This window comes from Haemorhous mexicanus, chromosome Z, assembly GCF_027477595.1.
Source record: "Haemorhous mexicanus isolate bHaeMex1 chromosome Z, bHaeMex1.pri, whole genome shotgun sequence".
Lineage (NCBI taxonomy): Eukaryota > Metazoa > Chordata > Aves > Passeriformes > Fringillidae > Haemorhous > Haemorhous mexicanus.
Window position 1 is genome coordinate 79423346 of NC_082381.1, and position 18689 is coordinate 79442034.

At 40.8% G+C, this 18689-nt stretch overlaps 1 protein-coding gene across 1 annotated transcript in view; it reads left to right on the forward strand.

Annotated features, from left to right (window-relative positions):
• Window positions 1-8585: 8585 nt before the first annotated feature.
• Window positions 8586-18689, forward strand: part of MTMR12 (myotubularin related protein 12) — a 33112-nt gene continuing 23008 nt past the window's right edge. Inside the window, exons 1-3 of the mRNA XM_059873439.1 lie at window positions 8586-8758; window positions 16473-16527; window positions 17659-17798. Coding sequence (XP_059729422.1) covers window positions 8603-8758; window positions 16473-16527; window positions 17659-17798 — 351 coding nt within the window. The 5' untranslated portion in view covers window positions 8586-8602. The remainder of the gene's footprint in view (window positions 8759-16472; window positions 16528-17658; window positions 17799-18689) is intronic.

Genomic DNA, 18689 nt, shown 5'->3' on the forward strand with positions numbered 1-18689 from the left:
TGTCCAGCCACTCCTCTGCAACTTCATCCCTGTGCTTGGCATCCCCAGTGCATAATCCAGCATTTGAACTTCTTAAATTTCACTCCATTAGAAAAGGCATGAGGGGAACAAAACCAAAACACCAAAAAAGAAAAATGGCAGCAGAAAGAACAGGACTCATTAAATAGGTTCAACTCAAGAAATAAGATGGGTAAGGCCATTAGGGAGCTACAAATCAAAAGAAAAATAAAAAGGAAAAAAAATACATGAGTACTCAACAGCAATCAGCTCCAAAAATAGTGTAAGAAATCAAAGAGAACGGCTCTGTTTCAGCAGAGAGCATGATTGGTCACTCATGCAGCAACTGCAGCACTCCACAAAAACAGAACAAAAAAGAAGCTCCAGGTGATTAAGGAGTTTAAGACTGAAATGATTTAGGCTAGTGGAACTGAGATGTTAAATATGTTACATTCCATGTATGGCAAGTGAGCTGTGGGAAAAGGGGAAGGAAAAGCTGTAGAGTTTTTACTGACTTTTCATGCATCTCTCCTGCTTCACAGACAGAACTACATCTGGACTCCATGCCTTGCCTCTCTTGCATGTGAATTGAGAGTGTTAAACAGTGTGGGAGGACACTTCCCTACACACTTGGAAACCTAAGTGAATGCTCCACAGCCAAAAAGAAAAGTGCAGTTTTAGGTGCCAAATCCTCAGGGCTGTGTTTGATGTGTCCCTGTGTGCTCCCAGCAGCAGAGAGCGCTGTGTCCTCAGCTTTAGCTTCCACTGGAAAGCCAGAGCTCGTTCTCACCTTTCTGTGACTGGCACGAAGGAAAAACTGTGATGTTTTAGCTATTACAGCGTTCCTGTCTATTGCTAAAATATGCATTTTAAAATAATTTTAAAGTAATTCTTTAAGAATGCACCAAAGTCATCATGGCAGCACGACCCCAAATAAAATCTGCTACTGATTTAGAAGACAGCAGTGGTTAGAAACACAGCCAGGACTGTGTTTCCTATATTCTGAATAAACTAGAAGTAAATACTTTAAGGGTGAAGAAATTCACAAGTCAGAGGAGGCATAGCAGAAGGAAGAAGAGATTCGATTTTGAGTCACTGAGGGCTGCAAAGAAGAAATTCTGCAAAGTAAGGATTCCCTCTGAGGAAGGCAACCTGAGAAAAAGGTTAAAAAGGAAGAGTTGATAAAATATGTGTCAAAAGACTATATCTGGCAAATCTTTGAGAACAGGAGAAGAGGGGCATCTCAGATACAGCTCTTGTGTGAGGGGATAGTGTGTGATTTTCCTTTCTTGTATCCATTTCTTAAGAAATGTCTTGCAGCTGCTCTCAGGGGTGATTTCAGGGCAATGGATTCAGGATAAGCATTCCTGACATGACAGTGGTAAATCATAAATCAGAATTCTGGATGCTTTAACTAATGTCCCCAGCACGTTCTCCAGCATATCCAAAGGCATGAGATGCAATTTACAAGCTATGGGACCAGTTCAGAGCTCCTGTTACAGGAGTAGCCAGGGCTGAAGTGTTTTCCAAGAAGCAGTGATGCATTCAGAGAACACAGATCTTAAACCCAACAGTTTGGGACAAAGTCCATGCAATAAAATTCTGCCAGTCCTCTGCTGGTTTATATATTCTCCCTGAGGAAAAGCCTCTCTACAAAATTCACCCGCACACAAGAAAAAAAAAAATTAAAATTACTTATTTCCACAGAAAAACCTGGAGTTCTGGAAGTGCAGGTGATTTCTGAAATCCTCAAAAAAAAAAAGTTTCCAAATACCCCTCTTACATTCAGGTATGACAGATTGCCATATGGATATCAGTATGAATATTTGAATTCTAGCATGAATACATTTTAATTCTAGAAAGTTTGGCCAAGGAACTTTCCAAGAGCCTGAAGACAAAAAACCACAGCAATTGCAAAGAAAAATATTCTATTAAATCAGAAGCATTTGCTAACATGGATTTATGAGATTTCTTTTACAAGATTTGTTGCTTCTATAAAGTTTGCTTCTTCAAAGACTCGTTGTCTTAGCCAAATAGAAGTGTGCCTTGTTTAGACGGCCTTTTTGAAGTCAGGGACAGTAAAGGGAAGCCTCTAGACTCATGATTGTGTTTTGCCATGAGTTTCTGCTAAAGAGCATATAGCCTTCCTGTAGGGGTAGGTTATGCCTGTTTCTCAGATTATCTGGGCTGGATTTTTTAGCTGCAGCAATTGTATGGGAGGTGGGGATGACAGCATGAGCTGGGTGGCTTCTTTCATTACCTGACATCCATGATTACTGACACACACATGCTTTTGCATTAGGAAATCAAAGCCAAGAGTAAGTCGAGGGCCTGGTGGGCAATGTAAAACCAGCACATTTTTTCATTGCAGTCATACACTAGATACAGTTTTCACTGATAAGGGAAAGAACAGAAGAGCCAGGACGCAGGCAGTAAAAACTTTCAAGTCTGTATGTGTCCTTCCCAAAGAGAAGAGGTAACTGTGTAGGCCTCATAACGAGTATTTCTCCCCCTGGAACTGACCAATCCTGTGCCCTGTAATTCAGACACAGAATGGTTCTCACTAGCTTTGCTTTGCTTCTCCTCATGCCCAGCAGGAAGAGTCCTGCACAAGAGCATCCATTTACCTAGACGGACCAGATTCCTAGCTAGTGACAGACTGCTGGACATCTTTCCCAAGGACTTTTCATCCGTATTGCATTTGGAGAAGTGACTTGGGAAGAAAGAATCAGGGCTGCCCAAGGACACCTTGGCAGATTTTTTCCACCACCTTGCTTAGGGACTGCCATCAAATTGAGACCTTGATGTTGCTTTTTTTATTTTATGGGATTCATTCCAAGACAGAAGGATCAATTCACAACCTTTGATATCACGTGGGCCGTACTTAAATTTATTGGTCTTGTTATTTACGAGCTCACAATCCTTAGGACCTCCCTTTGCACTGCAGGTTTAGAAGAAACAAAGGTGAGAGACAGAGCCCTGATGTAATTTTGCCTCACATCCAGCCATGGTGTAGGCTTTTTCCTGATTCAGATGATGGGGTTCAGCTCACCCTTTGCGTACTGTTAAGGATAAGAAATTCCCAGTCTGAAGTAATTTCTGTTCACAGCATTTTGGAGAATAAAATAAAGAAGTTCACCACGTGACAAAGAAGTCTGTGTGTGCCCACAAACAAGTAATTGTGTTTGCCTCAAAATAGCTAAAAAATAGGTGGGGAACTTCCCTAGCCTTGTATTCTTGTTTGTGACACCCATGCTTTCCTGGGTGAGTAAAGTTATTAAAAAGTTACTCACTTCCTCTTCTCCCATTTGTAGCTATTAAGAGAAGGTGATTTTGCTATTCAGTGTGAGATGCTTTGTTCCCTGAGTTTTCACAACTCTCACAGCAATATTTTGTTTTCCATCCTCAAATTTAAGACATGTAATTCCCAGCTGCATCTCTATGGCTAAAGTAAACACTCTGGTCCAGGGTGTGTTCTCAGCAGTTAATGCCTCTGTCCCGCTCTCCATGGTGTAGTTGTTTATTTGGTCTTGCACTCTTCTGTGTGTGTTTTTCAGAATTAAATGTCCCAAATGGCAGATGAACCTCGCTGTTTAGAATGGTTAGGAAGGTTAGCTATGGAAGGCCCTGGTAGAACAAAAACATTCAGTAATGAAGGGATGGACACAAAATGGTGCTGGTCTGTATTGCTACCCCTGAAGGAAGTGCTGTTTGCCATCTGAGTCATGAAGTGTGGCCATGTGGGACACCCCAGATGGCTTTGCTTAAGAAAAAAATTGCATCTCTTCAACCACCTTCAGGAGGAACTGGGCACATAGTGTCTCAGGACTGAGACGTGGGATGGAACAGGAATTAGAGCCAGATATTTCAGCTGAGGAAAGCTAGAGTAGATCTGCTTTCCCTTTACCCAGAGAGATTGGGTTCTCACAATGAGGAATAGAAAACTGTTTAAGAAATTGAATCACACAACACAATCAGTAGAGAAAGGCCACTGCAACAAAGATAAAACATAAAAGGTTTATATAGGACAGCATTACACAATATCTGACCATATACTTCAAAAATGGGCTAATCTCAAAGGTGACAGGCTGCAATCTGAACCAAGTTCAGAAAGTACTTCCTGAAGGACACTGAAAGAACTGGAAAATGAAAATGTTACTGCATTAGAAATCAGTAGTATCTTAGAGCAGAGCCCTTTTATGGTTTTTGTTGTTGTTGTTGTTTTTAGAATTGTCTTAATTTGCAGGAAGCTAACATTCATGACTTTTCTCAGAAAAGTCTCTTAGCCTGTATAAAGCAGAGGTAACTGCTGGCTGTCTGTAGACTGATTTGGTGACTTTTTCCCAGAGGGCATCTCAGTACATTCCTTATTTCTGATTTTTTCCCTGAGAGTTCCCAGTAATCTGGCTTGCAGCTTCATCTTAAATCTTCTGTACTTCTTGGATACCAATTTCAGCTACTTTAGTGTGTTCTCTTAAAATACTGAAGTCCTTAACCGAATTACTTAATTGAACAGCATAAATAGGGAATATCAGACCCAGCATGCATGGCAGATCTCTGTATACTCAGGGTAAATCCAACACTTTGGGGACAGCTCCTCCCTTCTGAGCTGCACACGAGCATCAGCAAGGCTCTGTGAAATACAGAGTAACTGTATGGGTACAACAGAAATACCCAGATTTGCACAACTAAGTGCAGTTCTTCTGGTAAGGCCCCCACAAATGTGAAAATAAGAAAAATCAAGTTGTACACACAGGTAGATTTTCTGAATAGAAAGATCATGAAACCTCGACAAACGGCAATTGTTTGAGATCCTCTTTTGAGATGCTACTTCAAATTCTTTACTTTTTTCACCACTGGAGTTGCATGTACTAAAAGTAGTTTTGAGATCTGGATCCAGCCGTGATCAGAGTTCAAAGGGGAGCACAGCTGCAGATTCCTGCCTCTGATTTACCACTCTGGAATGGGAGTTATGCACACCTGTGACTTTGCAGGTCTGCAGCACTGCAAAGACTCCCTCTATTTTCTTCAAAAAGAGGAAGTGAGGAGTAGAAATTAGACATAGCCATGCAAGTTTGCTCAGCACTTATGAATGGCTTTAAAAATTCATTACATCTGTCCTACCTATACCAAAGCACCCACAACACACAGTGGCCTGCACCCCCTGAGTATCCAAGCACCCTTTGCACTCTCCAAGGCACTGAGATTTACAAAGGCCCAGGCTCAGAAAAGCTGAAATGTGATACAAAGAGCTGTGTTCAGTGATCTTCACCAACTGTGCTCCAGATACTGCCTAGGATAATGCCTTATCCAGGATACTTCCCATAGCCAAGGAAATGCTGGCAAGGAGGACTGCCACAAAGGAAAATATGAGATAGCACTTGCGTTTAAGAGGATCACTGAAAGAAACCTGCTAGAGAAGCTGCAAACAGCTCCTTGTGTCTCCCTTCCACCAGCTGTTGTGTCACCGAGCCTGGGCACAGCTGAGAATTCAGCCCAAAGAATTATTCAAATTAATAGCACGTGAATTTTTCAAACAAAGTAATCTCTCTTTATAGAAAGAGCAGAGCTGGTCTGTGAGCTGGTCTGCCCTCCTGCAGGCAACATTAAATTCTGTGATTATACTTTTAGAAAGAGAAAAGCATCAGGATGAAATGGCAACAGTTAAATGCCATATATTCTTCACCACTACAGACAAACTAGAACTTGGCTTTTAAAAAGTTTTAATGTTCTACATTTGCATGACTGTCATTGATTTACATATAAAAATTGAACAAAAGTAAATTACATTATTTGATATGCTCTTTTTGTTTTTAATGGATTGAAAGTCATTGGCAGCATGGAACAACACTTCCCATTTAGAAGAAACATGGAAAGACTTATCCTATTTATTCAACATTCCAGGAACTTCAGTTTGTTCTAGAAATTTTATTTTAGAGTCTTTACTAGTGAAGAGAACAATCCCAAATGATTGAACATCATTGAACTGTCATATTTCCTCATTGGTATGGAGCAATTTGGAACAACAAAGAGTGACAATGCTGAAGAGAGGGACCGTATTAAAATGACCAAAAAGTAAGTATGTAAATACCTAAGTGAGAGGCGTAGATGACTATGGGGGGAGTTTAAAGACAAGGGGGGGAAGGAGGGCACTCTGAAAGGCCAACTTCAGCCTGGCCAAGCTGAATTCCTGAGGTGCTCTGAGCACTGGACAGTCTTTTGAGGCTGATTATTAACAAGGAATTTATTTACTGCCCCCGCTGCCTTTTGAAGGAACCTATTTCCCTCCAGTGTCTGCAGGAGGAATCTACCGAGATGAGGTGGCTGGGCTGAAGTTGACTTTTGTGAGGACTCCCCACAGACACTCCAGAGTTTAGAAGAGAAAGTGAGAATACATTGTTCTTCCTGGGGAGAGGGAAGAACATGGAAGCCCCTGGTGCTTGGTAATCTGCTGGGCATGGAGTCAGGGTTGCAGTTGGCCCTTTCAGATGCTAATGTTCTTCTCTGAATTAAGTTAACTTGCTAGCGATAGCTTTATTTCTTCCATTCCAGAAAAGATGAACTAAGGGGGGACCCAAATATGGCCCCCAAATTCTAGCAAAAAGTCTTCAAATCCCTACTGCAGTGGGTTCAGTCCCACCCATTTTGCATCCTGGAGAGCAAACCCGAGGATGAAGCACTCCCTGTTCATCACCATGAGGGTATTTTGCTGATGGAGAATAACAGTTACACTCAGATTTTTCTTTTATGCATGGCTTTTTTTCATGACAACATGAAGAATGAATTCCCATGTGCTGTGTGGGAATTAAGGCTTCTTCTGCACTTCCTATCAGTATTAAGACACTGGCCTGGTGTCAAAACATCCCTTCCTCTTTGAAAAATGCTATGTCAGTAAGGAGCTGATTTTTGCTTTAGTGTGCTGTAAACCTCAAGGCGTGCTGAGGTATTCATGTTATTCCCACTCTAAATTTGGGTATTTTAAAAGATTTTTTAAAATATGTTATTCTCTTTAAGTACTTAATACACTAGAGAGCATGGAGGTGGTGTCCCACATTTCCCCTCACCCTGGATTTGCACCAGTTTAATCCCATGGGGTGTACTTTTGACCTATGCAGCTGAGGTCAGATGCGACATAAGGAATGATGTGGAAGCAGCTGTGGAGTGAAACATGAGAGCTCTTCAGCGTGGGATCCCATATGAGGATAGCTTTTGTTGTAAAACTACTAATGAAAGCTAATCTCTGAGTTGTTTTGAGCTTTTTTTCCAGAGAAAAGGTGATTAAATCCAAAAGACTTCTCATTCCTTGACTTTTAAAACTAGGAAATTGCTTTATTTCTGAATTGAAACATTCACTCCATTTAACTTTTATAAATACTGTCTTATAACTCCATGTAATCTTTTTTCGTCCTTCTGTAGTTTTTCTAGGTCCGGGTTTCAAGCAAGGTAAATAAAGTGAAGTATTGAAACAAAAAGAGGGGGGAAATTATATGAAAAGTGCTTATCACTAATATTTGAAGGAGCTGTTGATATACACGTCCTATGGTCTAATGAAGTTTGTAAAGTACGTTTTATTTTTGTAAAAATATTTCCATAAAGTCGACTCTGCACGAATTGTCGCCTGGGTTACCATTCACCATTTGAATTGCTGGGTAGTCTTGCTGCATTGCCACAGGCCGTTTACAATATTTGCATTGTTCTGTATCCATATAAAAATGAGGCTTTTAAAAATAACCTACATACCAGTTAAACCTGGTGTATATTTGCAGCTCTGATTACACAGTGTTCAAAGACGACATTCCAGGGAGGCTGTGGCTGTAACACATTAAATTAGGCATTGGACAGAGGACTTCTTGAGGTCTATCAGCAGTCACATTTTAGAGGGTTTTGAGGATCATTTAATGGCAAGAATGTTTTATGTCATTTTTCTTGCACCTCTCCTGCCATAAGTAACACTGCATCTCGATGCCTTGTTTAGATTTTCCTTAATGCTGAGTTGCCTTCTGAGTGTGCACAGATACGACACAGGCATTTGGCAGCTGAGAAACAGTGCAACAGATGAGTTAAACGAAGTTTAGATGCGATGTTAGGAATAAAGTCTTTACTGTGAGGGGGTGAGGCAGTGGCACTGTTTGCCCAGAGAAGCTGAGGATGCCGCATCCCTGGCAGCGCTCAAGGCCAGGCTTGGAGCAACCTGGTGGAAGGTGTCCCTGCCCACGGCGGGGGAGTGGATCCAGGTGAGCTTTAACGTCCTTTGCGGCCCAAACCATTCTGCAATTTTATGACTTTATGGAAGTGACGGCTGGATCAAGGAACAGGCCAGGAGCGGGAGTTCCGGGCAGCTACACAAAAAGGTACGTGGCCGTCCCGAAACTGAAAAAGCAGCGGGAGACCCCCGCCAGCCCCAGCCCCAGCCGCGCAGGCCGAGGGCAGAGCCGAGCAGGGCACGCCCCGGGCAGCCCGGAGCCCCGCGGCCGCTGAGGGACGCGGCCCACGCCCCGTGAGGGCGGGCACGGCGGGGAGGCGGTGCCGCAGAAATGGCCGGCGCCGAGCGGGGCCGCGGCCGGGGCCGTGGCTGGGGGCGGGCATGGGCGGCGCCGGCTCCGTGATGCGGCTCGGCGTCGCCGCGCTGCCGCGGGATCGCTCCTTCCGCTGCCTCCCCGCTCGGGACGAGCGCTGGCAACCGCCGCCGCGGGCCGGGGCCATGTTGGGCGGCGGGGCCAGGGCGAGCAAGCCGTCCTTCGTGTCCTACATCAGCCCGGAGGTGCGGGGCCGGGCGGGCGGGGCCGGGCAGCCTCGGGCACCCCGGCCGGGAGCTCGGGGAGCGGGGAGCGCTGCGCGGGGCGGGGGGAGCGGGGCCGCGGCCAGGGCTGCCGCCAGGCACTGCGGGGCTCAGCCTGCCTGGGCTGCCCCGAGGGTGAGCGGCGTGGAGAAGAGCTTAAAAAAATAGAGCTGGCTGGTCAGCGGAGTTGTTTCTGTAAGCCGTGGCCAGGTGTCGGGCTGCGGCTGTTCGGCCCGTAAGGTGGGACTTTCCGAACCTGTTGTTCTTATTGTCCCTGAACAGCATCACTTCACGTTCTGTTCGGTGAGCTCCTTGCTCTCGGTTCCGCCAATGGAAAGCCCTGGATATCCTTCCTTAACAGCTCGATGTTGAATTCTTGGCAGTGCGTGTATTTCTGTGTGTATCTTTGGTATTGTTCTGCCTGTTGTCCTTTCACTTATTTGTCGAAACTTATGTTGACAGTTTGATCAAAGTGACCTTAGGCTCAGTTTACTGAAGTCATCTTGTTAGCACATGGGATTAGATCAGTATTGTTTTTCTGTATTCCATCCTTCTTATCTGGTAAACAGCTGTTTTCTACGAAAAACATTTGATGAATATGAGCCATAAGTGTTGGGATATTTCCCTTCCTAGTTGTTTGTAATCTGTGTCAAACTGAGTCTTCTTAATTTTTAATTCTCTTGAGAGCTTCTAAAGGAAGAGATTTTTGTCTATCTTGTTAGTTAGTGCAGAGTCTGTCACTGATAGGACCTTGGTGAATCTGCTGGTTTTATTTTACACTTGATTTGAAAGAATAATCAGAGTTGTTATGGCCAAAATCAGCTGTGGTGTTTAAAACTTATGTCCTTAGTTGGTGATAGCAAATCCAGTTTGTGTGTTTTTCACTCCTGGTGGCTTGTAGTTTCATCAGTTTACTTTGAAAGTTTTATCTCGTTCTTGTATTTCCAAGTAAAAACAGATGGAAATGATAGGTACAAGTATTTCTGGAGTCAGCAAATGCATCTCTGTCTGAGGTCACTTTTTCACCTTTGGAAAGTACCTCATACAAATACACAAGGAATTGGATTTTGTGAAGGAAACAACTTCACTCGTTGGACTTACTGGAAGACATTTCACCATTTAAATAAGTGTGGTGTATGACTAAAGCTTGCTAGAAAAAAATGGTTGGTTGAAAAGAGCACAAGTAAATACATACATAGTGTAGCAAGATTCCAAATAATAAAGAGTACTTTAATTTGGTTTTAAGTGCAGTGATGTAATGCTTCAAATATGATTCTGATGGCTGCAGGAAGAGTATCTAAGGTATGTAACACTGGAAGATGAGGCTCTTGATGAAATACCCTGATTCAGTCGACATTGCTGTCATTAATTTTTACATGTTCTTGCTGCCTTTAAGTGTCTCCATATTTCACTTAAATTTAAGAATTTAATTTACTCTTGCAGCAGGAGCTTCATGTTATAGACGTGACTTCTGCCATAGGATGGATGTCCCTTTTGTGCCTTCAAAGACACAGGGAAACTGAGGTCTGATGTGATTAGCGAGTAAAGCAAGTCTGACTCTGCTGTTTTCAGCTGTTGACTGCCTTAGTGGATACACAGGAAACTGAAGACTTTAGCAGCTTTTATGAGGATTAAAAATAAAATTTTAGGTATATGATGAAACCTGTGAGGCTATTTTGGTGTCGAGAAAAAGCCTTTTGATTAAATATCCTAAAGTAAGCAGAAGTGAGCATCTCTCACAGAGCTGTGTGAGAGAAAAACAACTTCCTGAACTAAGGTTTCCTGTGCAAGTTAACTTCCATGTAGTTGAGTTTTAAAAGGAACTAGACTGAAAACAGTGGAAATTCTAATTTCTTTTATGTGGAACATAGTTGGGTCAACTGGGAGCTTTCATCGAGGCATTTTAACTTCAGGTGCTCGGGGAAGAAGTACTGGCAACAGGTGTGATGCTTCCTCTGGCAGGCCATGTCAGAAGGTGGGAAACAGCAGTTCAGGGACTTGATGAGCTTGAGATTTCAGCTGTGTAGTATTGGAGTTAGTGGTGGACTTCTCCATGAATTTGCAGAGCCTTGCCTTGAATCTCTTTGTACTTCCAGCCTGAGGCAAGATTTCCAATCAGCCACAATGCAGTATAGAGCAGTAGAGTCCTGTTAGCTGTAGCCCTCCCTTGCTTGCAGCCTCCAGCTTCTTGTCCTGGTTTGCTTGGAAAGCTGTTTTAAGGCCTTAAACTGCTGCTTCCAGATTAGGGGAGCCCTGCAATAGGGAAATTAACAGGTAGAGCTGAATTTTGGTTTAGCCCCACCTTGTTTAGTCCCATCTTCAGATACCTGAGGGACACAGTAGGCAATATTCCGAAAAATAAAATGAAGTCAGCTTTAAGCTGCTGTGTGTGCTAATTTGAATATGAAATTAATCAGGAACTCTATTCCTGTTAATATATTACCAGATGGAAGCAAAGAGTGAAAAGGAAATGCTGTTTTTTAAAGAGACAGAAGTAATTTTTGCTGTGAAACCCCAAAATGTCTGGAAAAGCAGCGTTTTTAACATCTGACTAAATATAACCTAGTTAGGCTCTGCTGTATGGAACTGCAAATCAATCAGTAGTCTGTTGAGAGTGAGACCGTAGGATGTTGATATTAATGACACACTTCCCCTCAGGACAGACTTGGCTACCCTGCAGGAAGTGGGGTGAATACTAGGGTATAAAGTCAATGTTTTGACATTTCAGATCACAGACTTAGAATATGTGTCTGTTGAGACAGTGAAACAAGGACCAGTGAATTACTTAATGATTTCTAACTCTTTCAGACTTTGAAAACTGAAGTTATTTACAGGTCAAACAAGCTAGATCCTATTCTCCAAAAAAATCTTTAATTTGCATAAAAAATTAGATTTCAAATTTGATTTCAAGCTCAAAGTATTTTTGCATTCATTCTTTAAAGCTAAATCCTTCATACTCATTCTTATGGGATGTTTTTTCCTGTGTTACCCTTTAAACTATGGAAGAGGTTCCTCTGCTTCATGCTGCTTGTCTCTGAAATCTGGGTTACACCACAGACTGCTGAGGGTAACTTTCATGCCTTATGTGTTGTCTCTCAGATCATAAACACTGTTAATTCTTCTTGCTTGTAAATCCTGATTCTTTTAAGACTGATATTGTGATCAGTCTTAAAAACATACGTCCCTCCTTCAAAATTGGGATGGTGGAGTTGAAGGGGGTAATAAGGAATAGAGTTGGTGGACAGCTGGGCTGACAGGGGGGAAACCAGGTGTTGAGGTCAGAGGAGATGAACAGGACAATGTAAGGAAAGAGGAAAGGATAAGAGATGAAACAGTTGGGGAAAACACATGCTATGATCTAACAGACTGCTGGATAAGGGAGCTGTGAAAGGAAGGAAAACAGGCAGTTAGAGGTTATTCTCAGCAATGTTATTCAAGTGTAGTAAGCATATGCTGTGGGTTGTATGGCATATAACATGGGATTAGGCTTGTTTGACCAACAAAGAGTCCGTCAGAAAGTACCACGTATGTAATGTGGTTTGTTTCTGGATGCAAAGTAGATACTCAGCATTTGCACAGGTGTTTCCTCTTTTGCATGGAATTCCAGTGGAACTGTTCCACAAAAGTTTATTTTACCCAGGAGCACTGTATTCACTTGTTGGAGCACGACAACTGATTTACAGGTTTTTCAGTACACAGTTTGACTTTCACAACTGATAACTTTCTTAAGTGTATATTTATCTTTATCTCACCCCTCTTTTTAGTGAAGTAAATACGAAAAAAATAGAGGCTCATAGCAAACCTTACCAGGATATAGATCTTCCCTGCGCAGAACTTACTTGTGGAAAACTATATAAAAACATCAAAGTGTTCAGTGTTCTTGCAGCACTATTTGCTGTCAGCTGTTTCAGAAAGTATCCTTGATAGCCTGGAAGTGATCACTTGTTTCTTCATTATTTGAATCCTTCAAATATATTTTCTCAGCATATTTAGTAAGTCTTGTTTTTCATTGTTGGAATTACCAGTAGTGCAAATGTCCAGCTATGGATCAGTGGAAGCATTAGTGTGGGGTAAGGTAGGTTCAGAGTTTACAGTTTGAAGCAGCAGACTGTATGCATGGTGTCTGTGCTGGGGGTGATGAGCAACATCCACTATCAGTAGGCACATATATGTATATCTGTATGTCAGTAATGATGAAAAAACCCCAAACAGATTGTCTGATCTGGATTCTGGCATGCAGGGGATGTTTTTCTCTCTTTACTTATTTCCAGTACACAGTTGTTTACCTCCCTGTGGAGAGAGAGGAGTTGTTTCAGTTGTAGTGACACTATAGGACAAAAAGCAAAGTCATTTGGGATTCCTTTCCTGCTCCAACCATTAGCACCCTGTTAATATAAAATAACTCCTACTTGACCTTGTTGCCCTTAACTTTGTTGGGTCACTCATGCCTTCAGCACTTGGGTAAGATTTGTCTCCCCAGACAGGCTTGAGGAAAATACTTTAACCCCTTTAAAAACATTTTTTTGGAGGAGAGCTGACTGTAGTCCCTGGGTATTGCAAACTGTGCAGTTGTTCCTTGTATTTGGGTAAAAGACAAGAAGAGAACTTTCCTTAAGGAAAGAAGTTTTTGGTTTTCTGTTAGCAAGAAGAGGGATATGTTATGAATTAATTAAACATGTCAGCTTGAAGTTTTGGCATTATTTGGTACTCTCTACAGTTAAAATTGATAATTAAAGGACATTGCCATATTTCCTACCACGGCTTGAGAGCCTGGAAGAAGAAATATAGCAGAAGGTAAGTGCACAGGTGAGAGGCATCTCTTAGAAGTTTCTAAAGCCTTCAGCAGAGCTGAGGTTCTTGCATCAGAAATTACAGAAACAAAGTTAATTTTCCTCGGTTGCATGGTGTCCTGTGGGTGACTGCTTTCAAGTGTGGCTGGTAGTAGGGCTTCCCATGCTCTATCTTAGGTAAGAAATGACAAAATGCTGCTTGGGGCATTCAGAACAGGGGAGCTGCAGATGAAAGGCTCTGTCTAGAGGTTTGCATGGTTTTCAGTAGTCACATATGGAAAGTACTTGCATGTTTAGCCTCAACAAATGGTCAGAGGGTGGAGATTTCTGAGGTCCAGATGTGTTCAGTAGCTTGCAGAAACGGGCAGACTTACTTTTGCTACTTCCCTTTCTTTTGTTTAGGTGCTCATCTGACCTGTTGATGAGCCAGTTCTGCTAACAATAGGCACTAACAATAAAACCAAATGTAGGACAAGTACATACTTCCCAGCTGATTTTACAAATCAAATTACCTCTCTGTTGTGACTGATTAAAGGGGTGTTGAGCATAATGAATTGAAACAGGCTTTTCAGTTAGGGGTAAGATCTGTGTTGCTCCAAAACTTATATTCATTATAAAAATAAAGTTGAAACAGAATGGAGATGGCAGCTGAATTTACATGTGTGTTCCCACACAACTTGAACTGACTCATGGTGAGTTAATTTTTCTTGCAGATCTTTACCTTCTCACTGAGAAGAGCAAATACAAAATGTGACAATAGTAAAATCTAACGTATTTTCATACCCTCCCTAGGAAAATGAGTGCAGCAGCATGGATTCTTCAGCAGCACTCATGGCTTGAGGTCTATCTATCTATCTCTATATGTATCAAAACCATCCTTTAATGTGTTTATTAATTGACTGTGGGAATGTAAATGCTGAATTTCAAATAGAACTCTTCTGGAAACTTAACTCTTGGAGTCTGTTGAATGTTTTAGGAATTCTTCCTATCATAAGCACTTCAGTGTCTGTAGGCTTTTTTCGAGAAAGTGAAACTGCATTTTACAAAGTGATCTCAGTGTTTGTGGTCTCTAATCTGCTGTGATGCAATTTGATTAAACTTGTAACTCCATTCAGAAGATAACCAATTTTAACTTGTAACCAAAAACTTGTAACCGTTTGTTCAAGTTTTGCTGTTGAAATCCGTTATAAAAGCTACATTTTAACAAATGGGTGTAAGCTCAAAGAACTTCATTGGGGTCAGATTTTTTTTTTTTTTCCTTCGGTTCAGTTCTGCCAACACTAGCATAAGCTGGTGCTCAAGGCGGTAAGTATGAACAGTGTGTTTGCAGAACAGTAGTTATTACATTCTTTCTGGCATCTCCCAAAGTCAGAGGTGCTGGAAAAGCACCTGGCTGGTATAACTGTTTTACTGTTCTGTGGGAGTGATTGTTGGCATGCAGTTTTCTGAGCAGTGTTGCATGTTGTTGGACACAAAGAGTGATTGTATAAGGCAGAACTATTAAAGGCACTTTTAAACCCAAAGTTTCGTTTAAAGCTGCCATTGGTGAAAAGACAGTGCTGGGGGAAAAAAAAGGTGTAAATATTTCTCCTCTGAATGCAGATGTATTCAGCTTAAGTCATAGTAGCCTTTTAGCTAACTCTTTAGCTGACAAACCTGAACTTTGAATAATATTACTTTATAGCATCCACACTTAGACAACAAAGGCAGCAAACTGGGATTTTTTTTCTCTGTTAGCTATCAGCTGTAGTTATGGATTTCTTTCTTCACACCACTACTACTTTTTCTCTTTTCGGCCTATCTTGAATATCTCTGCTGTTCTCATGACTTGAGAACAGCATTTCCTGGTGGTTTTAGCTTTGCTGTGCAGCCTTCAAACTTAGTTCTAGGTCTTCTGAGTATGGAGTGCAAGTGTCTATATGAATGGCAGAGGCTGTTTATTTTTGTACTCTCAGGGGCTTTTGTTTCTCTGTATTTAATCCAGCAAAATTATTATTGCTTATGTCTTCTTTTGATTCCTTGCCTTGAATTGCAGTAGCTGACTGGATGCTGGTGACAAACTAAAATTAGCTTGCTTACTGCTGTGCCCCCTGAGGGGTTTCCAGTTAACTAATGGTTTTCCAGAAAGAATCCAATGCATGCAAAGTGATTTGGGCTTGGAGGAGGAAGTTCTGAACAGGCTGAGCAGGAAGGGTGTAGCATCTCCTCTAGTTTAATAGTCTTTTGGCTGGAAATTTTAGCCCAACTGTCAGTGCCTAAAGGCTAGAATAAGTGACACAGAGAATTTAATGTGTTTGCTTTGCGCAGTTTGGGTCCAAACTGATGGATCTCCCTTCACGAGGTTTTACCTCTTAGCTCCAAGATCCTGAAATACTTTTCCATATAGTCATGTTAGTGCTGTTTACTTTGGCTGAAATGTGTGTAAAAAATCAGAAACAGGGAGTGATGGATGAAACTTGAAAAACTGAAGGGTACATTTGAAACAATAGCAAGTCATACATGGAACAGCTTATGAATGAGCTGGGAGATGGTGCTGTAATACTAAGTTTATGCTTATCCATTTAGGTGTGCTGAGAGAACTTTAAAAGTATTGGTAATATTTTATTTCTGTCTGTTGCACATATAGTGCATTTTTTGTGTGTTCACAAAAGCATGTAACTGACACTGGATGTCAAAACAATTACGTAGTAAATAGACTTCTGACATTAAGTGGAAACATCAAATTGCGGACGAAGACTCCTTTTGTTTAGGAGGCTTTTTTTCTTAATTTTTATTTTTCAAAATATGAGGAATTGAAGCAGGAAGGTGTAGCTCTTTACAGCGTTGAAGTATGATCTTCTATACAGTTTTATACAGTGTTGAAGGTATGATCTTTGCAAAGTAATAATTACTCTTTCTCTCTTTAGGAAATACACATAAAGGAACCCATAGAAAAGGAAGTAAATCCTCACTTATTACCAGGTAACTGTTGTATATTACTAGATTTAAGTCATAAAAATTAGTGATTAATGAATAATATTTAAATATTTCCATGCCTGCAGCAAACACTCAAGTGACATTAGTGTCATAACTACTAAAATACAAGGTTTGGTTTAACAACCCATGCAGGTTGAAATGTTTTTAACATCTCTATCTGCATGCTATGTTGAAAACTTTATAAAAACAAATATTTTCTAGAGTTCAGTATCCTCAGGTAAGCTGCATGTGGAGAACTGTCAATACTTGAGTTTGCCCTGTTTCTTAGAACTTAAAGTTGGGTGGGTTTTGTTTGTTTAGAACTGAAGACAAGAACTAGAGGAAATTTACCTTCTAGTGGTTTTGTCTCTGCTGTGAGTTACTTGGGCCTTCCAATGTTTCTTTTACTGTTAACATTTTCTTTTGTAATTTACAATTACTTGTTGTTTAAAAATATTTTCTAAGATAAGGAAAGACCAAATACATGTAAACATTTACAATAAACTAGTATTCTTCTGTTGGGTTTCCTGCACTTTTTAGGAAAGACCAAGAGTCTGTCTGATCACATCTACTAAAACATTACTTTTTTAAATTTGAAGATTGGTTTCTGTGAATTCTAACAAGAACTTAATTGACTGTTATTTATGCAAACTTGTATTTGGGACCTTTAAAATAGTTAAATCTATGAAAAAAATAACTGCAATGAACCTGAAATAACAAATTCAAATGTTTCAGCATTCTTAAAGTTTAACAGTAAGGAAGATTGGAACAATTTTCTACTTGTTTATTGATTATATAAACTGCTCTTGCTGGGTTTTGGTTTTTTTTCAACTACACACTCGAATGATTGTTGTTTTTCTGCCATTTGGAGTAGGCCATGACACAGGTACCTATGGTTACAGAACTCCCAAACATCTGCAGTTCAGGCCTTCTGGAATAACGTTAGTAACCTGGAAGATCAAGATTACAGCTGATTCCAGGAGTTGCCTCGTGGCTTTGTGTAACAGTGATGAACTATCTTTAGGCATACAGTTCTGAGAAACTGTCAGGAAGTTATTGCTGTGACTGAGATAACAATTGAAATAATTCAATTGTAAATGTCAGTTAATGTTGCAAGTCAGTGTTTCTTCTCCACAGGTGAACTGCTGCTTTGTGAAGCCAGCACAGTGTACAAGTATGTGCAAGAAGATGGGTCGAATCGTGGCACTTATGGGAAACTTGTGTGCACAAACTTTAAGATTTCTTTCCTTGATGATGATTCTGCTTCAGATGATAATGTAAGAAAACAAGTCTTCTAATTATGACTAAACAGGCTCTGCATAAATAATCATATATTTCCCTTATATAAAGATGCAGAATGAACATAAATGTATAAAATTTGCTAATGGGTGCAGAATAACTTGAATCAGTCTGCATCTGCTTCATCCTTCTTCAGTCTCTAATGACTATTTTAAGCAAAAGCAGTGCAAGCATTTATGTGGACACGTAGATTAGACATAGTTTATAACTCTTTATATTTTGTGAGTTGGTGAAGCTTAAGTTAAAAGAACTCATTGTTTTGAAAACTAATCAACTGTTTGTTTAAAGCTGATTTCTGGCTCTTTGTCTTGGTAGCAGTTGTGAAGTGTGAATGTCTCTGATGGTGAATAACATCTGCCTGATTTGACTTTGAGCTACATCTGCAGAATCATTTCAGGCTGTACAAGACTGAGTAAGCTAATACTCAGTGGAAATGCTCTGAAAATTTATGTGGCTCAGTGAAACTCTGAATTATTTCATTCGAAGTCCAGTGTTTACTGAAAAGATTTTAAAACCTAGTGCTGTTGAGCTTGCAAACACTGAAAAGGCTAAAAACTCCCCAGATCATAAAAATTATTTCAATCTTTTTTCCTTTGGTTTAGGTGATCAAATTGAGCTGTCTGAGGAGAATGGTAATGCCACAGTGCTTTCGATAAGCTTAAGCATTGAAATAGTTTAGTCTATTTAGGTGCTAGAAGTGAAGAGGGAGTCTGCTGGCTCCCACATTCAAGGTGATCTTGACAGTTAAGGACAATGAGAATAATATGATTTGACACATGTTGATTGTAATCAGAAGTTTCTTGGGGTTAAATTTCACAAAGTTGAAACATTAAACTAAGGCTTCTGCAGCCGAGTACAGATTATTGGAC